General features: G+C 49.8%; 1 protein-coding gene across 9 annotated transcripts in view; it reads left to right on the top strand.

Annotated features, from left to right (window-relative positions):
- The window catches only part of By (focal adhesion protein tensin), a 134,857-nt gene that overhangs the window by 72,747 nt on the left and 36,165 nt on the right, over positions 1 to 25,945 (top strand). For 6 of the 9 annotated variants that reach the window (XM_076906044.1, XM_076906035.1, XM_076906029.1 and 3 more), the window contains one exon: positions 7,657 to 7,839. The exons of 1 other annotated variant lie outside the window; for it this stretch is intronic. In XM_076906044.1, the coding sequence (XP_076762159.1) occupies positions 7,657 to 7,839 (183 nt within the window). Of the gene's footprint in view, positions 1 to 3,832; positions 3,993 to 7,656; positions 7,840 to 15,830; positions 16,093 to 25,945 lie in introns of those variants that run through there. 2 more of the 9 variants (XM_076906064.1, XM_076906090.1) reach the window with 2 other exon arrangements.

Here is a 25,945-nt window from a genome sequence, read left to right on the forward strand (position 1 = left end):
GCGAGCGAAGAGGGTTATCAAGTACTCGATTCCTGCGAAAAAGCTTTCGATTCGATTCAGCCGATCCGTCGATCGCCGAAGCGGAGAACCGCGTCGTTGGCATCGCGACGACGCTCGTGAAGAGTGTTACCGTGTCGTCTTGATTGCGAAGTGGAGAACAGGAGCAGCTGGTCGGAAGCTCTGACTGCGCGATATCTACGGGATCGTCGGTACGGATCTGTGTATCGGGACGACGGATAAATATTTACGAGTAATATAATCGGCACGAGCGAAAGAGCGAGCTGCCAGAGCGGATCGTGCGCGCCACGATCCGCTACTCGCCAGTCGTACTACGCGACTACGTTCGAGAGCACGTAAAAGCGGTTCCGTCGTCCTCGAGCTCGCGAGATACTTGGCTGATTCGCGTGTTTTCGCGTTTACAGGTATATTAAACGATCCATTGGCTGCTCATCCCCGGTGCAACGAGGTGCTCGATCGTGTTTAACTCGGGCAACGATTCAGTGAGCATTCACCCTCGCGATCAATCACTCTGACGAAGATCACTATTTGTTATTTCTTCTATTCTCTTGGCAATTCTTCGTGATAGTTTGAACAGCACGGATCTGTGGTGCACGTGGAATTTGACTGGTTACGTAATTTTTCATAAACCATCTGCCATCGCTCCGTTTCCGCTCGCAACGGATCGTGGAATTCGTAGCAGCTACTATGGATCCACGGGTCCATTTCCTCGCAACACACCCTGTATATAGGCGCGATCGTGACAACGATGACCCGGGGCGCATAGTCAACGATTAAAATAGACCAGGCACACACATGGTCCACGTTTCGAAAAAGCCGATCTCGCCCATCGAAAAGTTCTCGATCCCGCTTTCAGTAGCAGCTATGTACACTGACGGGCGCTGCTTGTTGTTTATTCGCCGCGCAGCCCGCGCAGATGCTCGCGGCGCGTGTTACGAAACGGCCGATTGTTCCGCCGCGGCTCGTGTCGATTTCGCAACGGAACGCGACGACACGAAATAAAGGCTCGCTCCGGCTGCTTGTTAAAAACCACCGCGTTGTTGTTTTATCGTGCGTCGTACGTGGGTGTCACAAGGTGGCACGATAACACCGTGAGAAACAGGCTGCAGCGGGCAAGGTGCGCGCGCTGGTGAAGACCAACGACGCGACGCGACGCGACGCAACGTTACGTTTCCCGTGTAATCGATGACTTATACGAGGACGCTCTCTCGACCCTCTCTCGACCCTCCCTTTTCCCACTCGAATCTATGATTTACCGATATATCTCGCCACCGATCGAATAACCGATGCGACGGGTCAACGCGGTATCTGAAAAGGGAATCCAGCCGAGGAGAATTGGATTGAGTAATCGGTAGAGCTGGAAGACGCGACACGCGTGAAAAGGGAGAGTATTATATTTATTACCGTTCCCACGGGGACAGAGCGGAGAGGGAACAAAGAAGAGGTCAGTATCTAGATTTCACGGGGAATGAAGCCACCGATTGGTTTCTGGCTCGGGCGGAAGAAAAGGCCGGTCGGGTCGGCGGGTAACCTGGATTTCTTGCACGAGGGACAAAGCCGTTGTCGCCGTGAACAAACGGCGTCCAACGGTTAAATTAGAGCCGTACACGAGATCTCGCGAGCTTTTGCCGCCGGTGCAATCTCGATCTCTGGGCTCTCGAGCGAGAGGTCGTTTATCCACCCCCGAGCTATGCGACCGGGAGGTGCCTGGTTTCGTTCTCACGTGGTCCCGCGGTTTAGAACGTGCACACCGCGTTGGCTGTTACAGGGCCAGCAGACCCATTTCCTCTGTTTCGAAGCGAGCCACGAGTTTCGTCCGTTTCTTCGAGCCGAAGCCCGACTGCGAAATTTGATAGAAGAAATCACGAAGTAGCGGCTGATGGACGAGCAAAATTCGGTAACAGAGTTGTTGTTCGTTGCTCGAGAGATCGCAGTTGGCAACGCGAAAGATATCCTGCCTTAGAATCGATCCGTCTGTTAATTATTAAAGACTTCTGCACGGCATACTTAGTCTCTAATTTATACGAACTTATACCAGCCCGTTTAATGCCTCGTGCGCATGAATAATCGAGCAGTTACATAACATACTTTGGATTCAATTTATGGCAGCAAATTAGCTTTTTTTGCCTTGAAACGTCTTTTTCTTTTTATTTAGCATTGAAAACGCGCGAAGGAAAGAAAAGTGCTACGCATTTATGAAACGAAGAAATGGTAATTTCTCGATGTAAGTTTCCAGCGAACGTATCCGCGAAAAGCGAAACTAAAAGCGGAAACGATTCGTTCGAGATGGAACAGGACTCGCGTCGCGGTATTACGGAAGCGTCTGACCAGGATGGGAAGTCTCTCCTTATACCGGCGATCAGAAATTCCACGGATACCGAGGCGGATTTCTTTCGTTCCTGCGCGTGTGTTCGGTTATTTATTCGTCTAAAGCCACCGACAGATTGCAGAATTTACGCGACGGATTAACGGCACCAAAGTATTCCCAGTCGGGTCGATAAGAATCTCGCGAAAGAAAGACAAGGAATCGGTTAACTGGCAAGTCGTGAGAACTCCGATCGCACAGATTTCCCCGGTGTCATTGAGGAGAAACCGTACGCGTTTTACACACGCCCAGTGTTGGTATCAATGGCTGGTCGATCGAAATCCAGTACCGGTCTGAAACGCGAGACGCCACCGACGGAAGAAGTATCGCGTACGAAGGGGAGAGAAAAAGGGTGGGAAGGCGAGGCTGGTAATTTCGCGTGGGCGTTGCGACCAGTTACGTTCGAAGGCTGACAGGGTCTCCAAATAGCGGATCGGATCGAACGCTTCGAATTCCCCATCACCGGATCGATCCAATTTAATTAAACTCTTGCCGAATTCCCGAACACCTCGCGCTTCGATTACAATAATCTGTCCTGCGCGAGTAACGCATTTATCGGACGTGTGCGAAGGCTCGTACGATTAATCGGGTCAGACTGAGACGATCAACGACTTGGATCATAATCGTCGAGTTTTAATCGCGATCGTTTCGTTCCACGACACCATTATCCACTGGCACGTCTGATTGTATCGGGACTTAGCGCTGATAGAAAACGTATAAAACTTTCGCGTACAGTTAATAACTCCCTGATCGTATCCTTTCATCTTTACGGGGGTCCATTTTTATTCTCTCTCTCTCTCTCTCTTGATACGCATCTGTGACTCTCGTCCCGTTCATCGAATTTCTGCAGATCATCGAGACAGTTCGCTGATGGCGGTTACCGCCCAGCGAATTTCTGCTTCGTCAGAGTGTTTCCATCGCGAGGAAAAATGCGGCCTGTTCCGCGGCCGAAAGAGGACACGCCGCGAATCGATATCGCTTTCGGAAAGGACCCGGTGGCCTATCTGCGCGAAGTCACGCGAATTTAGGGCGTGGAATCGCGGACGAACGGAACGCTACGATGCACCGTGGCGTGTGCGCCCCCGATCTATCCGTCAAGGACGGGGATTTAATTCAACTCGTCCGCGTTTCAACGGTGACGATTGGCCACATCCGTCGATTTCGTTTGCAGAAATTCACCGTCACGTGCCGGTTACACCGTCGACGCTGGTCCGCGTTTAATTGTCGCGGATGACCGCGCGGACAGAACGAAGAAGGAGGAAGCGGCGCGATGCCGAGCCGAACGAGAAGTTCGAGCCGATCGTACGATATGGGCATTAGCTTGCGACCTTCCGTCGCAGTTTGCGCGTCGCGTCATCGACTATTTGTGTATCTAAAAAGACGTAGCGGATTCTGAGAGCGTGACAGAGATCGAGGCGAGAGGAAAAAGTAGCCGGCGAAACGAGGAGGAGGGGCTTGCGACGCGCTGCGAGGAACTTCTGCCTCGTCTCGGTTCAGGATCGAGCGGACCGAGTAATTCGTTTGGCTTCTGGGCAAGTTCGATGCGAGGAATGCTCGCGGGATGAAGGCAAAGCTGTCGCAAAAAGAGCTGGACGATCTATTCAGCGAGGTATTCTCAACTTCTCTGACAAAGAGTATAACGCGATTGTTTAAACAATTCGTCGACGCATTCGTTAGGGAAGAAATTGGATAAGCGGTTGAAAAAATAAACTAACGCTAACCGCAAACCTAAATAACGCGACCGTATATCATGGCTCTTGAGGTCACTTTGTTTTTGCCGGGCGGCCATTAAAGCCGCGCGCGGCTTTCTGCGTCATCGAAAGAATGCAAATTAACGTTTGAAACGGTACAAGGTCGAATATTGTAGATAAATTCCTGCGTTCAGCCGACTAAACGCTGTAAGGCGATTTTTTTCCTCGTCGAGCTACATTAGAGGCGGGATACGGTAGCCGCGGTCATTAATCAATTTCAGGTTAAATGTGTCCCGTAATTACATTCTATCCGCTGAAACTCCCGTCCCGCCGGGAAAATCCATGGGGCGCGGCGAGCGATATTTCCCTATCGGACTCTTGTATCTGACTTTTTGGGGCGACACTCGTGCTAATTGACTCCGCGCGTTCGGCAACCGTGTCTAATCGGAACGCGGCAATTAATAATAACCGTGCGCCCAGCGCACGAGGAGTGGAAAGGTGGTGATAAATCGGTTGTACGCGATATTGATTTCCCCTTAAATTAATCACGCGAACTGGGTGGACTCTCTGGTCGTGGAAGCGAATCGTGGCGACGTTTCACTCTGAAAAAGATCGTTCCGCGCTCCCCCATCCTCCGTGGCTGCGTGCTTTCCTTTATCGACGCCGATATCTGGCCATTGAGATTACGACGCAAGATCAACCGTTATCTATCGCGTAATTCCTGTCCGCGCGACACACACACACACACCCGCAAGGACGTACGAACAGCACGGAAATTGATTAGAACGCATCGACGGTGCGTGCAGCCGAACGCGCAGGGACTCCACTCGTGCTAACTTTTTGTCCGTTTTAACCGACGCTCCGTTTGATCTTCGTTGTTATCCCTTTAAGCGGCGACCATGCGACGGCATGGATTAGAGGCAATTAACTTTTTACGATCCCCCTCGCGGCTGTTGCGTTTGACGCAATTGCATAACGCGGCGTACTCCGTTCGAATTTGTCCGCGCGAACCGTCGTGACTGAACGAGAAACTGAACGCGTAACAGTAAGATAGTAATCGTGATATAACAATTGATAGATAAGCGAATCTCGCGTTATCGAGCTTCGGTCCTCCAACGATCCGCTTAGCTCGATTAGACGTAGAAAGCTCGCGATTCTTTTTTCATCGAAGTGCGGTGGGAAACAAAGGCTCGATAGCTGGAGCATTTTATCTGTCTAGAGGCGGTAGGTACACACTGCGATCCTTCGTTTACAGCCTAATAACTATAACTAAAATTTCATTGACATAGTTCGCGCGATCGCTATTAAATCGCGATTACTTTTGGGCGTGTTCCAACAACGTTCTTGGAACAATTCGATCGTTCGCGATCCACTCTATTGACCCATCTAATTGAGATAAATATTCTATTATCGTGGATACCGAGTCGTAATCTCCTCGACCGTCTTAATTATCATCTGTTTACCTCGGATTTCGTTTGTCGATCTCTATCCGCACGGTGCAGTCTCAGATGCACTTCCTTTAGATAATTGCGTTTCATCGTCGCGTAATTACATGCGTTTCCTTCCCTGTTGCTTCCTTGTCGTTTAATTAAAACCGCACCTTTATTTACACGGGAAGCAATCGCGGTATTTCGTTAAGACCGACATCGGGAATCGATACTGAATAGAACGCGGACCTATCCGTCGAGATCATCTTTTTGGTGCTGGATCAGTAGCAGTCGTAGATGTTCGTTTCGAAGAGCAGAGACTCGATCATGGTTGCTCGATAACCAACCTAATTCGTACGTTTCTCCCACCCTCGTGATAGACGCGTCGCGTTTGTGAGCCATTGTTTAAATACGCACGTATATACACGATAATATGCAAATCTTGGGACAACTCTGTTACGTATTGGTTTCATAACGGCATTCGAGCATAGTGCGATCATATTTTAGTGTTATTTCATATAACACTGGGGTGGGTGCGCGAAGAATGTAATCTGGGCGAGGTTTGAATAATTAACGTATCTCAGTTTGTGATTAATTGGGGTTATGAAACTCTGGAATGGGTTCTCGATCATTCGCGCGGAGCAGTTCGTGCGGTGCTCGCATTTAAAAATCGTCGAAAGTTTATACAACGAAGATTTACAGCGGTTGTTTCTGCGAAAAGATCCAGAATTTATTCCCGCTGGGAAACCGTGGATCCGGCGCCCATTTCCAAATGCAGCGCGAGGAAAGATTGATCGCCGCGAGGGGGCCTGGCGGAAACGAACGAGAGATGCGCCCTCGGATGCGAAGGCATGCGTGAAGATTGGATTTTTAAACGAGCCCAGCCCGTTGTTGAATTAATGAAGCGCGCGTATGGAAATTCGCGTGCAAATCGAGGAAAGAAAGGAACACGTGGTATATATTACCGCGCATAAAGGCGGGTACCCGCGAACATTTACCGCTTCGCTCTTGAATTACTTTTCGCTACGGTATCAAATTTCCTACGAGTCGACCATCCTCATCAACAGGATAGAAACGCGAATAACGATGGAAAAGCAAATTTTTATTAAAAAAAAAAAAAAAACATAGATCGACGCGTGGAAGATGTACGAGACAGATTGAAGAGTCTCGAGAAAGATTGAAACGCATGGCGTATTTACCATGGCAGTCCACTGGAAAACCAACCGCGATTTCTGTTTTCATCTGCGCGGTGCAATTCCACGCGCGATTAACCACCGCGAGATGGAAGAAATTGCGCGAATCGTGCTCGTCATTTCGCAAGTGGGTAAACGCAGAGCCCGTCGAGAATTATCCTGATTCGTCGTTGAATTAAATTCAAAACACCGTGAAACGATTCCGCGACGCTTTCGATTGTTCCGAATCGGCACGAAAGGATCCCTCGATTCGAAGCGAGAGGAACAACCGTTTCTCGGACGCGTAGCGTACAGCTAGCAGCTCCACTTACGCCTTCTATTATACTCCTATGCTAATCGTTATTATGGCAGGTTGTTGCATAACTACAATTACCCTGCCACGAGAAGTAACGTTCCTTTTGCTCGTGTTGCACGCTCGCGGCACGATCCTTCGTAACTTCGGTTAAGGTCTACGAACCTTCCACGCGACGTGTCGGACGGGTTATTTTTCTCTCGCCGCTCTTTAAGAGCAAAAATTACACGCCAGGCTCTCTCGCGTGCGTTTGAAATTTCAAGCGTTACAATGTACTGTTATCCATCGTTTCGTGATCGTCGAAATATAATTCGCTTCTTTATTCGGTACACTATAGACGCCGTGAGCGAGTACGCCTTTCGAAAGCAGTTTTTCAGTGGACCGCGTCGAACGATCATTTGCGATACAATTGTTCGGGGGCAGATATCCGCGACTAATCGAACTGTGTCATCGAGCGATTTATGGTGTACAAAGGAGTGCGTAAACGATTCGTGCGGTCTGATTGCTCAAGGATTCGTGTGTTTACCATTCGTCGTTTTTAAAACGCTCTTTTATCAGTCTGCGCAATAAACTTTATACTTTAATGAAACAGCCATCGCGTAGAGGGTTCGAGTAACTTGGAACCATCGAGCTACGATCGAACCGTTTCATTCTAGATACTTGTTTGTAGGGCGCTAGATTCCGGGACACCTCGCAACAAATCCACAAACAATGGCAGGCAGATCCCACACGAGCGTTCCCGACAGTTGGCACCGTCACCACGGGTTCAGTCTCTCCCACGTCCGGCGAAATTTCAACCCCGAATTCGACGCCCAGCCCGAGCCCTAGTCCCACCAACAGTCAACAAGTCGCGGTAAGTAGCACTGACCCTGTTATCGATTCCCGTCAAACCGTTTCAAAGCCCACCAAATTTGAGGGATGAACGAGCTTGACCGTCAGGCTCGGTGATTCAGAAAATACTCGTGCAGCCTTCCCGGCCGAAGGAAGCCAAACATGGCGATCAGTTTCATTCACTCGAAAGGATAGCGAACCATCGTGTACGTTACAAAGCCCTTCCTTCGGGCGATCGCCAGGTTTCCCTATTAATTCTCTGGAATCTCTGCATTTTTCCTTAATCCTTCGTGACTCGTTGCATGCGCATAAATTGCATCGAGGCGACATTCAGCTGCGAGAAAGTAATCTCCAGAACCTGGTAAATTAGAAACAAAAGAAGCGCGTTGATACTTTTCGCGTAGAAGGAATTTAGGGTGCAGGTCGTTGGAAACTTTTAATCGATTCTACGAAGAACCTCGCGTAGAACTTGTCGTGTCGAAAGTTCTCGTTCATTCTCGGAACCAATAAGGTTTTATCTGTCCTATGCAAGGAACGACGAAATCACGATATATATATACAACCCTTCCGGGCGTAAATCTCGGGGATGGCGACGGGGCGTAGATAGAGGAACAGCGAATATCTTCTGAAACTCTCCGGGGATATATCAAACGGCAGCCGGGATTCTCTCACACATGTGGGCCAAGGGTTGAGTTAGCACTTTCGTGCATTGTACTGGGTGTATCGCGAATCGACAGCCAATAACCACTTTTCCACGTAATACGGGCGAACCTGTACAACGTCTGAGGATCGTAAAACCCCTCCGCTATCGTTGTACTTCTTTCCCATCGAGCCGATTTAATTTATCCCCCTGATATTCGGTTGCAGATTTACCGGACAAAATTCCAAGTTTCCTCCTATCAGACGAGGCTGAGAATTTATTAGGAAAATTTTAAATACACCCTCGCGCGCGAACACGTCGAATATGAATCGCGAAAGTTCCGTTATAAATTCGGTACACCCTGTGCCGCGTGGTGCACGCGCGTATCCGCGCAGGTGCACACAACTAGACGCGCGGCATTGTTCGTGATAGACTATCGGGTGTTAGAGCTGTAGGTACATCCAATTGAACCGGTCGAGAAGTCGGGGTTGGGTAGCAACCCTTCACTACGCCCGCATTGTGCTCCCGCGGCTACGCGAACTTTGATTCTGGGTCAGCGGTGCTTAATGAGAAATTAGTGGATTTATATGGGAGCACGTCGAAACTGATAGACTCGATCAACGTGTTCGTTGACAGATTTTTCGGGTGACCATTTATCGTCACACCTGTTGCATACTAAAATCTATCCTCTTCCAACGTTTTAAGCGTAAAAGCGAAGAGTCGAACGCTTCACTTTCGTCATGCATACACACATCATGCTACACCAACGCTGCTATCACTGGTTTATTTTTGTTTTTTATGCTCTGGGTTAGATTAGAATAGCCATTAATCGATAACGCGTTCCGTCATTTTTGTTCCTTTTCGTTCACGATCGTGTCGCAATCGTTCCAGTTAATCTTGTTTTTCGCTTAATGCCTCTAGGAAAGGTTAGCGAGGGGTCGCGCGTGAAATTCCGATAGAGACGCCACCCATCGTTGACATCGAAGACAATTTGTACGATCCCTGAGTGTCGTCCACGGTCCCATTCTTATTTTTTACCCGGCTGACCCAATTAAGCGATTACCAACGGCCAGTAGATTACTATCGTGCCACGAATTCTGGCGTCCTGCATTGAAACGAAACCACAACGATGTATACACGGTGGCGTCGATTTAACGAGCGACCGCGCGTCCATCGGAACGTCCAATTGGTGTAAAGTCCAATCGGATTATCGACGGTCGTTCAATTGCACGTGCGATTGCAGCCCGACATTATTATCTCGTTAATGTCGATTAATCGATGCTCGAGCCATAGCATCGTCGAAGCGTAGCAGTTACGCGTTCCAGCGATCCTAGCTGGTCGTATCGCGTTGAAACACGCGCAAATGTGAATCGGGGCTTTCCAAGACCCGCGTTCCACGGAGGGGCAAAAATTTCGGAGCCAAAATGGCCCCCATCCATCGTTGCACCCCGCGGAGAAAACGGAATGAATTATTCGTTCGCCAAGAAACAGCAATCACCGTAATTACAGCATCGCTGAAGGAACTCGCGGCGATCAGCCGCGTTAAAGATTCTCTTTCCTTAGCAACACCAGGAACTGTCTGGCACGCAAAGAAGTGCCACTACCCTCGCGACTCGAGCGAGTTCCGCGAGTCGTTCGCCAGACTTTCCCTTGGCACAGGTGAACAAGCCTCGTCCCACCTCCCGTCATGATTAATCCTTTAAACGGTTTTTACCCGGCCTGATGCTCGTTCCGGCTGCTTTCGTCGCGGCACGAGTTAATTAACTACGCCGGAGGGAAGTCCACTTCCGAGCGAACCAGAGGAAACGAACGACCGGTCCAATCTTTCGATAATTAACGTCTTAATCGAGCCGATCCTATACGCAATTACCAGCGCCGTATCACTCCCACATTATCGCGAGCCGAGAGGGATCTCAGGCGATACGAAGGGGCGCGAGTAGAAGTGTTCGTGGCTGGTGGAAGCCACGTTCAGGTTCGCTCGGGTCGAAAAGGAACCAATGAAATTCACGAGTTATGTATAGTTTCACCGGAGTGTTGGGGGGTCGCTCGTTTCGACTGCTCGGAAATCGGTTCCCGCTTATGGTAATGCCGCGAAGGGACAAGAAAACGGGAAGCACGAGGTCAAGAGGGCTCGAGTTGGTGGAAAAAAAAAAAAGGAAAAAAGAGGCAAGCAGGTCCTTGAGAATCCTGCAGCTGCCAGTCGTCAACGGTTCATTGAACGCGTAGAAACGCCGCGCGTGTTCCGAGTCCTGACCGTTTAGTACGTTCAGGGGGTTAGAAAATAGGGTTGAGGTCGTTAAAGCGCTGACGTGATACGGTACAATTCGTTGTTGGACAGCTGGGTACGCGCGTGTTATTTTTTTGTTATTGCCTTCCGACTGTTTCGAGAAGTGGTGTCGTTGGATGCCATAATAATGTTGTTAGCTTTTAACGAACCGATAGATTACGAACGAGTAGTCTCGTCGAATTCAGAGGAACTGCGCGCGACTCGTTAAAGTCCGTTGTTCGTGCGTCGTCCTGTAGAACGTGTAGATTCGCAGGTGGTGATAAAATTTCTCAATTCCTCGTGCGCGCGAGAATAGGAAAAATCGTTCGATCAAACAAGCTGCCGGAACAGAGAGATTTTGTTCGGTATCACGCGCAGCCCTTTCTGCATTTTCGATGCAATTAATCTCACGTTGCCCCGCGTACCGACAGACATACGAATTTACGCCCGAGCCAGCGTATACACGTCGGGCCATTGAAGTTGTTGCATCACGCTGGGCATTAATCTTATTTAACTTAATTGCACGGGTTGCTTTGTTGGACGGGCGTTCTGCAAACACGTTCACGCAACAAAATTCTGCTCGCGCTCAGCCAACACTCTGGTTCTCCTCTGGGGAGAGCGTGGAAATTCTTATTGACGCTTCACCGCTCCGAGCAATTACTAGAAATTCAATCAGTCGAACAACACCTCGGGGCAATTATTTAAGGGGTTCGATCGATCGATCGGAACTGTTCAAAAATCCATCGATCTACGCGTTCATCGTTTCCGTCGATTAGATCTCTTAACGTCGTTCGATCCCGAGTTAGTCGGTTCGTCAAGTTTAATTCAACGCGATGGAACAATTTTAGAAACGAAAGGTAACGATCGAAACTTCGAGCCAGTCGGTATATACGTAAAACAACACACAAACGGGGCAATCCTCTCCGCAGTATCCAGTTATATAAACATTATGCACTCTTGAAAGTGCATAATCGAGCCTGTTCAAGAGCTGTCTATGCCTTCGTAAGACGTATCCCAAACGGCTGCTGTTTTCCTTTCGCCACCGAGACAGAAACGAAGGCGGCATCTGCTCCGGCACGCGTAAACCGAGCGGATTTATTTACGGTCCGAAAGGGGTTGCTGGGTTCGATCTATGGCGACAGAGGGAAAAAGGGAAGCGGCCACTTCCACGCCAGGCGCACCAGGCGTAATCACGTTCGAGGCGTTCCTCGTATTATCGGCCACCTAACTTCCGGTTAAATTTAGACGTGTACACGCATCGTGTCGCAATACCTCACGGAAAACGTACCATCCGCCCGTTCGATCGGAATTTACGCGAGTACTATCTGCAATACGTCGAAGGAGACGTTGAGGAATTTGGCCGTGCTCCAATAAAATAGAAAATGAATGAATCCACCCGTGCGAGGGGTAACCTATTTAAGATTCACGATGTCTTTGATGAATTTTGAAAGATTGACGTTCCTCGCGTAGGTCCACGTTGGAGCAGCCGACGTTCCTCCGGTTCTCCAAGGATTCCACCCCCAACGCGCGCCCCCGAATCTGCTTTCAATTTCCACGATCGAAATCCGTACCCACGTCACGCGCGCGTCTACGCGTCGCGTGTATTCGACTCTTCTGGCAAGAAGTTCGCGACGACGATCTTTCAGGCAAGTTTCATTCGCGCTTCCATCAATGGGATCTTCCACCCGTGTACGATTTGCCATCGCGCAACGGGGATCGTCCGCTCCACCACCTCTGGGCCCGCTCACCCCAACGTCTCGACCGTAGCGATTCGACGCGCCAATGGGGGACGTCTTCTGCGAGCCGTTTCTAAGTGCATCGAAATTTATGAACCGTCGTCCTTGCCCGCCCTCCTCTACCCTTTCTCGCCACGGGCACTCGAATCCGGAGGAACGATTAATGCCTCGCTCCTCGACAGAATTTCGCGTCGGAAGCGTGAAAAATGTTGCGGTATCACCCTACCACTCTTCGTGAATCTTCCGCGAGCCATAAACGAGCGACAAAACGCATTACTTTCCGGCTCGTTTACATATGAATGGTCTAATTGGTTTCGAACGAGGACTCGCGAGGGCCGCTTGATTATTTAGTGGGCCTGTCCTCGGGAATTTAGCTGCCCCGCTCGGCTTCGAAGACGCGATACATTAATCGCACGGTCGCTGGTACTTTAAAGACGAATCGGTAACTTTTGTTAACTCTTCACGGTACTTAAGTTACGATATTCCTCGGTTCTCGAACAGTCGTGTAACCGCGATTCGCTGAATCCGCCCGGCGTCGCTTCGTTTACGGATAACCGAGCATTCAATTATTCGAGTAAAAAGTTTCGCGCGACACATCGAACACCCACTTTGAGACATTGTACGCGTCGGTACCGTGTCATTATCACTGCCCGTCCTCGATATAAATGCCGGGCTGCGAAATTGCACGGGACGAGAGCGCGATCGTCTGGTCACGAACGTTCCTCCCGTTCGTGCCGCGTCAATATGCATAAAAAAGATTTAAAGCTGTCGTAAAATATCATTTGGTCGTTTCGAGGTTTCGTTTCAATGGCTGGGCTCGCTCGGGAACCGGCCATCTCGGCGAACACACGCATCGGTGTCTTCTAATTACGCCGGAGATTCGTGGTCCCGATAAAGAATTCGAAAGGGTAGATGCTCGGGGATCATTCTCCTTTTTCTTTTTTTTTCACATACCCGTGTACGTTTTTCTTTTATTTTAATCGACGCCTCTCGATACATTCATCGTCGTCGCGTACTCTCGTTTCGTTTATCGTTCTTTCGCTACACGACAGGCCGCGTGGGTGGCAAAACACGACTACGGTGCGTGCGTTTTTTCACGCGACCACGATTATTATCGACTTGCCGACCCGGGCGAACGTCGATCGAATTCTATTAATACAACGACCGAAACGAAAGAAAACAGCACTCGGGTCCCCGTTTTCCATTGTTGCGCGCGCTCCTTTAATCCTCGCCCGATGGAACGCGGCTAATTCGATACCGTTCGTAGAAGAAATAAATTAAATTTACACTAATCGGAATTTTCTGTTCGAACAATGAGGGAATAAGAACGAACGATTGTCATAAATAGACACCGTGGCTATAAATAGATTATAGGCTTTAGCGAAATTGTGCAGCGATAAAACTCAATAGTACGGTGATAAGCGGAAGGTGATAAAATGTATGAGTTACAGATAAGTTGCGAGGGTGTATGCAATTCGGTGCGATATCAAACGGCGCGCAATTAACATTTAAACATTCCTTCGAACCGTTTCGAATTTCCAACCAAGCTGCCACCGTCGCGCGCGACACTTTCGATATTCAATAATCGACGGCGAACGAGTATAAAAATTAACGGCGCAAGAGCGATGTAGTCCGCTTAATCGCGGCGCAGGGTGAAACGAGCCACCTGTTCATCCGCCACGGACTAATTAAAGGAGCCAGTTTAATTGAACACGCGAAATTAATTTGTACCGTTCACCGTGTCGAAGGACTACGGGCCACTTTGCGTTTCGTCGATTACGGAGGATGACTGTCGAGAAATTTCGGTGCCGATAAAGACCAGTTTTCGTTAATTAACGAAGGCGCCGTTGATCAATCGGTTGGAATCGGAACGCGATCGAGGATCAAGGACGAGGATGACAGGACACCGCGATCGGCGGAGAGAAGATCGAGCGGATCGGGACAAATGATCCGTGGCCGAGCGAACCGGTTTCGAATCGACGCCAAGTGACGAAGATGGTCCGGATTGAATTTTGTATCGGTAATCGGACCGCGAAACCAAGAAGAAATAATCATTCATCGGCGATCCTGGTTCTGTCCTTCCCTCCGGTTTCTTCCTCGCGCCACCGCTCCTGCTGATAATCTCGTTCGACGCGTTCCTGCATTTACGCGACGTCGCGATACGGCAGCAGATTTTCCACATTCTAGTTCCGTTTCGATAACTCGCGCGCGCGCGCGCACGATCCTTCCGTCGTAAATATCGCGCTCTATAAAATTCCACGATCACTCCGAACGATCGTGTTTGCGCCGATCGTACGGTTTACATAGTATAATGTTACGTTAAATACAGGAAGATGGAATAATTCCGATCTTCGACTTTTACGAGATACTACCCGGTAAGCCGTCTGCTTCTCTTAAATGTTAATTGCCAATTTGAATACCGGAACGCGTGTTTTTGTATCCTCGCGGAGCGAACGAGTTTCTCGGGACGGACGCGCTACACTTTCCGCGGCGGAACAGGTCCGCTTTTACCGATACCGATGCTTGCGTGTGCACACGTAGCTATTGCGAGACAGTCTGAATAAATCATGAGTGTTTACCGCCACAAATTTCCCTCGGAAGAGCGAATTCGAAATTGCGCGTCGTTGGAAATTTCAATAAACCCGAGTCAAAGTGTATCTGTCCTCGAGAGCTCCCCGCGAAGCCGTCGTCCACCGAGTCGAAGTTCAAAAGAATATCCGGGGTGGATATATTAAAAATGAAATAGCCGAAACGCCCACACGACGGCACAGAGGACGGTCGCGAGGATCGCGGCGGGGTTGGTACGTCTAAGGTATTCAATTTTAAGGAAGAACCACGAGAACCGATCGCAGCTGAAATCGAATATTCGAAATATCCGTGGTATCCCGCGCGAATCGGCTGCGATCGAGGAACGAGCGAGAACCGGACAGGCGAGAGATTCGAATATCGAGAGCGCGGAATATATATCGTCCGACTGTTTGGTTATCATCGTGGGCGACGAGAGGCGGCGTGGAAGGACGAGCCTCGCGGAGGAAGAGAAAGATCAGGGAGAAAGAAGTGGAGAACAAGGAGAAACCAAGCGTGGTCTTGGGGCGCCTTCGCCGGGGCACCGCGCAAGCGCATTCCGTCTACCTAAACCTATACGTTCCGTGCGTGATCCGAAAGACACGAGCTCCATTCGAGTTCCGTCGGCTTTTGCCATCGAACGTGCCGCGTCTTTCGCCCGCCTCGTCCGTTCCGCGTCCGCTCTCTTCTTCGCTGACAGTTTATCGGTACCATCGCTCCGATCGATCGCCGAAACAACGCGAACGAACGAACGGCAGAGTAGAAGGAAGCGCGAGAGTCGTTGGTTTCATCGATGGTCGATCGAAAAGAATGTCGTGCAGATTCGTTGGCATAAGTATGCGCTTCCGGTTGAATGTAAAAGAAGCGATGATTCAATCGCGGGAGCAAGGTGATCGAGAATGATGGGCGAACGATCGTTGATCCTGTCGGTGTCGGGCCGAGTTCGAGAGAGTGCGCTTCGAAATTGATCACCGGTCGGTTCTTTCGCGGTTGACAGCTGTCAACATGCTGTCCACCGTTCAGTGTAACGGTGACGTGCATCAACGGAATTATCACGTCGCGTACACGGTGAGTTTCTTCCTTTTTCTCTCTACGCCTTCTCTTTCCGCATAGCGCGATGGGAATTGCTGGGGTGGGTTGGCTGGAAAAGTTGATCGGAGCCGTTGACAGCCGAACGATGGTATAATTGAACGGCGGTGCCGTGCGATGGTCAGAGCTAGCCGCGAAACGGATGTAACGTTGTTCCGAGAAATTCCTATGTCGTGTAACACGCTTGAAATAGAGATTACTTCAATAAACACAGGACGGTCGCGCAAATATTCCCAACGGCCGATCGAGCCTGCCTCCGCCGGTGTAAAAATAGAGAAAGTTCGCTGTGGCCATTTTGCTGACAGCAAGAATCGTCTTTTCCAACAGTTCATCGGCGTTCGATCATTTTTCTATCACGTTTGCGATTACCAGTTTATGCCTGACGGCTGAATTAATAGAGCCGATAGCATTCGAGAGATAGGATCTAGCGGAGTCTGCTTTCGTGTACGCCAGAGACCCCTAAAACTGTCGAGTACTCGTTCGAATGCAAGCCGGAGCACGCTTTTTTCCAGAGCTTCTTTCGCGTTACTTACGACTATGTAAACATTTATATCGGCTCCGTTATGAAACCATCCGCGGTCCATCGATCACTCGTTGCCACGTTTGGCTTTCTAACGTATCGAACGAGACACGCAAAAAATTGCGAAGTTACGTCGTTCGTCACTCCTTTTGGCAAAAGTTCGCTCGGTAGTATTCGTCATAGACGAGGCACAATACCATCGTCGTTTCCGCAAAACGAACGCACTTCCTCGAGTGACTCGTGGGATATGTATCGAACACGTATCGCGACCTCCCGGCGCCTTGCGTCATTTGTCTATTCTCGGTTCGACTTTATCGCCGCAAACGCGTTTACCCGGCCAGTCGCGGAATTTTCAAGCCGCCACGAGTTTCCACGAGCGAGCAGAAAACCCATGGAAATGTCTGTCACTCGTTGATTAGATACCATGAACGGGTGTCGCGGACACGGCCTCTGCTCGCCTGTTTTTCGCAGTCGAACGCGCGGACGCGAAACATATTAAATTCTATATCGAATCTCTGCCAACCCAAACGCAACAATTTGAAAATTTCAAATTGCTCGCGCGATTCGTTGCGTAACTTGTTTAACGATTTGTGCAGCGAACGTTCGCGTCCGCTTCGATTCTTCGAGGTTTGAAAATTACATTCGTAACGTTTCACGGCCGCGTATGCATTTTGAGAGAGTCGGAAAGTCAGTTCGTAACGTGCAATTTTATACCAGTGGAGCAGCGGATAGTCACATTTGCATTGGTCGTAAAATTGCTCCGACGAACTTTGGCTTCGCGTGGAATTCCACTGTTCCACGTTGTCCCGCGTCGAGGGATCGAATCTCTTTACGCGAAAGAGATTGGAATTTTTAATTCACCCTCTTCGGTCTGGTACGAACTCCGAGTCTCTCCTCTGCTCCAGTTCGCGTTGGAATTAACCGAAACGAAGTTCGAATTTGTTCGAAACGATAGTATCGGCAGTGCCAATGCCTCGACAAACTTCGTACGTAACGCGGGGCTCCTCGTTCGCGTTCAAATTGAAGAAACAGCGGGAAATTGTCCGCTCTTTTACCGGTGGCCACGGTTTTGACGCGCGAAAGGAGCCAACCAACAATTAACCGAACGAGGAACGTGTCTGCGCGAGATAGTTACAAGTTCTCGAACAAATTATACGCGACTGGCTGGCCGTAGCGAAACTCGCGGCGGAAACCGCATTACAGAAAGTAAATTATAACTTGCCGCTCGGTTAAATTGAATTACGGGAAGCTGCCAGTGATTCGAATTCGCGCGGTTAAACATTTTACAATTCATAACATATTCCACGAGCTGGCGAGCGTTAAGCTTAATCGAGGTACGCGAGATAAACCGATTGTTAACGTCGAGACAGAAACTCGCGTGCAATTGTACGCTGTAGCACCTCTCTTTGCGTTGTTGACAAAAACTTTAATGGCTGCTCGATGAATGAAATTTCACTCGATCCCCCGTCATCTACTTACTCCACTGTACAGAGCGAGAAGCCAGAAGGTTCGATTTATTCGCGTCAACTGTTCCGCATTCCGTTCGATTAATTCGCGGCATCGTTTCCCGACGATGGAAAGTGTTAGAACGATTAAGCTAAACAGAGCGACGCCGTGCGATTCGTTTTCGCAGCATCGGGTAGAGACGGATAAGCGGACGGTCTAGCGTGGCGCGAAAAGGTGAACGGGATCAGCCGTGCCACGCCTCGATCGATTAATCCGATGTTCGATTTATCGGTTCTATCCAGTCATTGATTTCGCGGCTCGTACGTTGACGCGTCCGCGTGAAACCGCCGCGAGGGAAACGCGAGAATCAGGAAGCGTCGCCGCCGCCCCGGGTTTCGCTAAGCGCGGACGAACGCGAAGGAGTACGGCGTCGAGTGACTCTTTCACGGAAGTACACGTGTATCATGTGAGCGCGCGTAATACGAGAACGGGGCGTGCGAGCGCTCTCGAAGAACGGAATGCGCTGGAAACGATCTTTCGCACCGGGTAGATTCGCGAGATAACTGGAGGATCGCGATTCTGGTAGCCTTGCGATTGATTTTTCCACTTCGATCTTATCGTTCACATTGTTGCCAAGCAGTGGCGCAGTTGGAAAAATTACGTTGGAACATCGAAAGGAAGTTTCGTACACGCTTACAGCGTTCAAACTGATATCGTTACGCGATTCTCTCTCAATCGTTACTTCCCTGATAGTACCTACTGGCGTCAAGGAAGTGTCGTCATGAATGAAAGATAAAACGACAATGAATGAAACGATCTGTCGCGCGTATGAAGAGTATAAGGAGCACGTGTGTCCCGGTTTTGTATGTATTCGCACGGAAATTTCACGAACGCGAACCGTTCGGTCGGTGTCTCTCGCTGGGGACACTCGAGGGAAGAAGTCGGCCGAGGAGATGCACACGGCGACGAGCGTGTTTAAAATATGAAGTGGACAGTGCTGGCGGTTCCTAAGCTGACGAACGCTCGTTGCAGGAAAGGTGGACGACCGTGGCACGGGTACGCGGAGGCGTTTATTTACGGTCGCGAACGACAAGTTGTCGCCAACCCGCTAATTGATGGGCCGCTGCGATGCTCCTGCGAAAGGAAAATGGAGGGCGGCGCGATTTGCCGCCATTTGTGCGCATACGCCTAATGCCGCGAGGCCGATTACTATACCGTAACAGACAGAATCGAAGAGTACCGGCGAGAAAACCAGTTTAGCACGTGTATGGTCTTGTTCGCGAGGTACCAGTCCGTTCAGTCCTCAAGTTCATCGACTTGACGCGACGTATCTGGTTCCCAATGCATGCACGCGATACGCGCAATTTTATTGCATCTATTTGCGCGCGAAACTCGATTCAATAACGATCGAGAATCTTCGCGTCCCGCGGTCTTTTCAGGGAGCCACGTCCGTGGTCCGCGATGCGTACGCTCTCGACGAAAGGGAATTCATCAGACCTGTCTCGTTTATATCGATTCGTATGGCTCTTCCTCGGTACGATCGCCCTGTTACGAACTGCATCGAGGAACTTTTCGTTGAAATTGCTAACTCACACGAGCTTTGTGTATCAGGAAGTTGATAACGGGCGTTGTTCAGGGTGGAGGAACGAGGCCTCGTACGGGTAAAATTTTTCGTTTATCGTTTATCGGCGACTCGGTCGCCGTGCGAGTAAAATAGAAACGCATTGTTGCAAAATATTTCGTAATTACTCGCTTCTATATTGCGGCTGTGTAATAGCTGTTCTTCGACTCGCGGAGGGAGCCGGCTGTTTTTAACATTATTAGACGTTTCAGCGGTACGTACGGGAAAGTAGGCGGTGCGTGCCGTTTCTGCGGATTGTGACAACAAGCGCCGAGCTATTTCTATGATTCTGCGTATATACGGCACATGTCGCGTATTGCCCTGCGAAACGTTCGTTTAGAGCTCGCTCGCTCTCTCTCTCTCTCTCTCTCTCTCTCTCTCTCTCTCTCTCTCTCTCTCTCTCTCTCTCTCTCTCTCTCTCTCTCTCTCTCTCTCTCTCTCTCTCTCTCTCTCTCTCTCTCTCTCTCTCTCTCTCTCTCTCTCTCTCTCTCTCTCTCTCTCTCTCTCTCTCTCTCTCTCTCTCTCTCTCTCTCTCTCTCTCTCTCTCTCTCTCTCTCTCTCTCTCTCTCTCTCTCTCTCTCTCTCTCTCTCTCTCTCTCTCTCTCTCTCTCTCTCTCTCTCTCTCTCTCTCTCTCTCTCTCTCTCTCTCTCTCTCTGTACGTACACGCCAGATGCCGTACTAATTCATACAATCTAATCCGGATTTTTGCCAGCGGAGCGTATTCGCGTGCCTCGGCTGGCAGCGACGTCGCGAACGCCGAGCAGCGAATAAACCAGTGTAACAACTATTGTTGACACGGTTGCTGGCGCGAATATGATAAATCACTGTCGGAACATTATCATTACCATCGTCGGGAACGCTTGATTTATCGGCACATTTTAGTTCGAGAAGCTAGTCGATTTAGAATCATTAGAAGCGCGCCTGTCCGGTGACGTCAGCCCGTCATATAAATATCATTTGACGCCGTTAGGGCCAGCGAACATTTTATTCGATACGCAACCCTAAAATTATGTAACGGACGTCGCAGAAAATTTCGTAAATCGCTCGGGATCGAGTCGAGCGAAATTTCTCTCGGTCGAATCGAACGCGAGCACGTAAAACGGGTCGCGACTCGAGACCACGACGTAACATCTATCTGGAATGAGTCTCCACCGAGAGGGTTAATAAAGCCGCTTCGTTTTATTTGGCTCTCTTCGATGGTCGACGCGAAAAGGGGACGTCTCGTGCATCGGCGACGAGAAGAAAATTTCGATACCTGTCGATACCGAGCCGAAAGAAGACCACAGCATCGCGAGCCAGCATTCGATTGGCTACCTATGAACTTTTCGCGGAGTCCCGTTGCCTCTGTCCAGTTTCGAAGGAGTAATCTGATCTCGAGCCTTAGAAATCATTTATTCGAAACCTCTTCCGCGGACTCGTTTCTCTTTCCACGTTGCAGTTTCGATTTCTCCCATAATTCCTTCGCGCAGTGGAAGTTTCGTTCTGCCATCCGAGCCATCGTTTTATTATATCTAACGACTCGAAATAACCGCGAAATCACACTCGTTTGACTTGCACCGTTACGATTATCAACCCTCGTTTGTTCGCGCGCTAGCAGAACGCCGAGCGCAGTTAGAGGTCTAATTGGGGAGAATACCCAGAACCCGTGTGTGTACATTACTTCAATGAAGGCAAGCCAAAGGTTTTAATAAAACAACCGACGCATCGCTCCAAACAATTAAGGGATCACGTTTCTAAGCTATTCAGGAGGATGACCTAGTCGGCTGAAAAATGGTCACGCGATTAAACGATTCCCGTCTAGAGAAAATATCAAATTTCCACCAAACAACTTTATTACGGCGTCGTCTGGAATTTACGATCGTTGATTCGATCTCGCTGGGATCAAGGACGAGCGGACGAAGTAATTCGTCAGGCGTTCATAAATTTCTAAGACGACGCTCGTCTCCGCGATCGAGATCGAGTAGAGTAGAGTGAAAACCGACTGGTTCGCGCGAAGGACGGGGGTCGAGAGGGCTCGGATAACGCGCGCGCACCCTTCGCGTTCTCCACGATCTCTATCGCGCTCAGGATGATCGCGCGTCCCCTCAAACGCGTGGAGAACGCGTGACAGAGAAAGAACGGAGGAAGAAAGGTCGCTTTCCTCTTGAAAAACGCGACCGTGCATGAATCGCGCGTGTATACGCCCGACTAGATATTTATAACGATGAACGAGGAGGTTATCACTTCCTGCGAGGCCTCTAAGCGAACTCGTCACCGGCTATTTAAGAGGGAAAAAGTGTTTGCGCGTTTGCGTGAAAAGCAGGCGTTGCGCAACAACCATCGGTCATTATGCCGACGAGCACACGTACGAGCATCGTATTCGCGGTGCGAACCTTTCAGTCTCGAGTCAAGGATGCGGTTGCGATCATTGTTTCCCCGCTGCGTTCGCGTTGGATATTGAATAATCGTGATTAGGATGCTCATTCTGCGTTTCAAATACTTTTCTAATCGAATTCTTCCTACGTAGATACGTCGAGGCGAGAGAAAAAAAATGGAACTTCTCTGTGAGTTGAAATTCTAGAGTAGGTATCAGGCAGTCGTGCAGTCGGCCATAATCATTTGAAAGCAAGGAAGGGCGAGGAGGGATTTCGCTGGCAAGCAGCGTCGAATTATGAAGAGATAGCGTGCGAGGTTTTCGCATAACTCGATAATCCTCGAATATCTGTAGACTCGGCCGGTTCTCCGGCGTGTAATTTCGCAATTTATCCGTTAATGTAACGCGACGTGACTTCGATCGGCGATGTTAGAGTTTATTCCGTTTCTTTGGCCGCGATCACGATTGTGTCGGAGCCGAACGCTGATTCCTCCGCGCAGCTGTGCTCTCGTTGACTGTTCGACGTGATTCTCAATCGTAACGCGCGGTTTGTTGCGGGGCATAAGTCAATTAAGCCGGGTATTAGCCAATCGGGTATCTTTCTACCGTGGCAGCTTGCCTTCCTCGTTGATTATTTCGTTCGGTTGCGTCGGGCGCGATACACAATCGGAGAGTGTCACGTCTATATTTACCATACCCGTCTAATCGTATCTCTGTGACATTTTTATGCGCGGCCTTCCAAATATTCCCGATAACCGTGTCGCGACGACGGAGGGGGTTACTTCGCGAGGCTCTATACATACCACTCTCTCTCGTTTCGTTTATACGGCACGCCCGTAACACGATGTCACGCGTGACTAAAATTATATTCCGTTCGCCGACGTGGCTAATTAGCATCGAAGAAGGTTACACGTCGCCACCACTGGTGGAACGCGCTCGAGACGCTCGAATTCAATACGCGAACTCCACGCCGCGAATTTGCATTCTTTTAAAGTTTCATCTGGCTCCCAAGCTGGCGACCGAGAACGGAACCGTTTCCGATTCGAAACTCGAGCCGCCGGCTAAGCGATTCGTTCGACCAACGACGACGTTTGCTTTATTACCTATTCCTCGCATCAAAATGTCGTTCCCTCTTCCAGGTTTAACAGCACTCGCGTTTCCTCGTTACGAATTACACGTAATTTCTCTTTATTACTCTCGGAGGAGGAGAAGGAGGAGGAGGAGGAAGAATAGGAGGCGAAATACCGTTCCAATTTTAATCTATCCGAAATATACAGTATCCGTAGAAGGTGGGAAATATACAGAAACGTAAAATCGGCTGGCTGATTTACGATCGAGGCTTACGCGAGCCAATGGAACATTACCAGACACATTTATAGAATCGCATGGGTTTAATAAAGATAAAAATCGCATTTATTTATCCCCGCGGCACGATATTTTCGTGGCTGCTACTTAAATTATCGATACCGTGAATCTGAATTACCACGTTTCGCATCTTTATTCGCACCGCTCTCCTGACAAGGACAGCCATTTATATATCCAGCCATCTAGTCCTGGTAGAACGTGTTCTAACCGCGAAGGCCTATGGGCTAGTTACCGTGATTTATCGTCCCGTAAAATATTCCCCTTGTCCGTTCTGTTCGAGCAGAAACGGACGGTGGCCAATTTAATTGTAGTCGCCGTCCTAAATGTTTTCTGTGATTCGAAAAGGAAAAGAAATGCTGCCATTGTCTCGTGACGTGTGTCATACACTTAGAAAATCTAAACTGCCATTTCGAGTCGAACGGAGAAATACTACACCGCACGAGAAACTTTATTACCGTTTATCGACACTTTTGACATATTTATTATTATATAAAATACCAGGTGACGTTTGCCAAGAAGAAACCCTATTTTTATTTTGCATCCGCAGCGGCAGATCGTGATACAATTTTAATGTACCTTGTCAGGTTTAAAGCTGACACTGATCTGTTGGAAGAAATGCATCCGTCACGTAGGATGCACTCATGGTATCACTAATTCATCGTTGAATAACAAAAATAAACGAGCCGTGCAAAAGTCGCGCGATATTGGGTCACGAGGGGAGTCTCCGTCTTGTAACGGCATCGAAATATCACGCCGACCCCTTTCATTCGCCGAAACGAAATACTTATTCTCAGCCTCCGAAGTCGTCTCGAATTCGTCGAAAATTTCAATCTTGAAATTCAATCCGCGCGAACAAACTCCCGCGACCGCTCGATCGGTGGCCACCACCGTTCGCCACCACCCCTACGGCCCCGAACGATGGAAAACCGAACGGCGTAAAAAATCCTGTCTCCGGCCTTTAAACGAGAGCGCAAACAGGATCGTAAGTTTCAGCATCGGGTTTCACGGGTGCACGACAATTTCGCCGGGTAATTATATTTACAGGGAGTGGCACTCGACCTACTCGAACTCTCCCTCTCTTTCTCTCTCTCTCTCTCCGCGGCCCTTTTTCACCCCTGTGTGCCCCCGGCGCGCACTGGAACCCGCGCGCGTTCCCGTTCGGAGAGTCCGCGGCGCAGGACCAAGCCTGCGTGCGGACTTGGGACGCTGGTTGCCGTATCCATGGTTACGTGTCGCGCACCCCTGCCCCTCCACAACCCGTTGGACGTTCTCCGGAGCCGAGATGCAGGGTTTCATCCCTCCGTGCGGCCGCAGCGCCGGGGCGGCTCCCGTGCGGCGCAGACGTTCGTGCCGGTTGGCCCAGCTCGCGTGATCTTTCATCGTCTGCGAGCGTTCTTTCGCCACTTTTTCACTGGTCACCTCGTTGTCGTCCCTTAACACGTAACCGGAAGTAACGAGAAGCGAACGAGGCAGGAACCACGGATGATTCGGCGGAGGTTCGTCGCCGCGGGACAGGCTGGGCGACGGAAATAGAATACCGTGCCGAAAGCGAGACACCTGAGACTGGGTTCCGGGTGGACGGTGACCTTGAGCCGCGGACCAGGCGTGGAAGAGGCTGTGACACGCACAATCGACCACGGCGAGATTGATCGACACTATTTTTGATACGATGGATCCGACGGATGGAAGGATCGTGTGATACGAATGCAATCAAGTTCGATGCTGGGAGGGTTGATCGACGGGATGGAAAGCGGTCAATTAGCGCGAACAGAAGAAGTTCCTACGAAGTAGATACGTATGTAACGTTAGTGTAGAGCGCAGCTGAAAACTGCGATCAGTTTTCATCCACGCAGAAAACAGTGTTACGAGGCGCAATGGAAACGCGCGATGGAACGCGCTCGTCAGGCGCCGGGTGATTAATGACGAGATTTTCGTCGATGAATCACCGTCGGGGTTGGCACGGCTCGCGGTTTCTCGCGGAAAACAGGAAGAAGATACGGGCAAAGAGAAAAAGGCGGTGCCCGGTGTTGCGGAACAATTCGTAACGAGCACGCTGCTCACCGCGCCGACGTACTATCGACACGTGGCTTGGCACATTTCGAATTTCCGTTGCTGCAATCATTACCAACCCTCCTACGTTCACGTTCGATTCGAAAGAAGAGAGTCGCTGCTAAGGATTCTTTTTTTTTTCTTTTCTTTAACAACCTGTACATCGTGTTCCTGCTAACTAATCGTGATCGACGGCTCGCGATCGCGCCCTAAATAAATGAACGTATAAAATACGCGCGTACAAATGTACCACGCGTAGTCGTGGCTTCCATTCGCGATCTTTGCGGGTCTTCCATGCAAAGTACCATGACGAACTCGAACAGTAGCTCGTTGTCGCGGGCCTGGCTGCGAGCAAATTGCTGTCGCTGCGGTGACACGCGCCAGGACACCGTGAACAATAACCTTAAGGAGGAGACGCCACTGCAGGAGGAGACGGAGACCCTTCTGCACCGCATCGCGTTCACGGTTTGGCACACT

This window comes from Xylocopa sonorina, chromosome 1 (genome assembly GCF_050948175.1).
Source record: "Xylocopa sonorina isolate GNS202 chromosome 1, iyXylSono1_principal, whole genome shotgun sequence".
Taxonomy (NCBI): domain Eukaryota; kingdom Metazoa; phylum Arthropoda; class Insecta; order Hymenoptera; family Apidae; genus Xylocopa; species Xylocopa sonorina.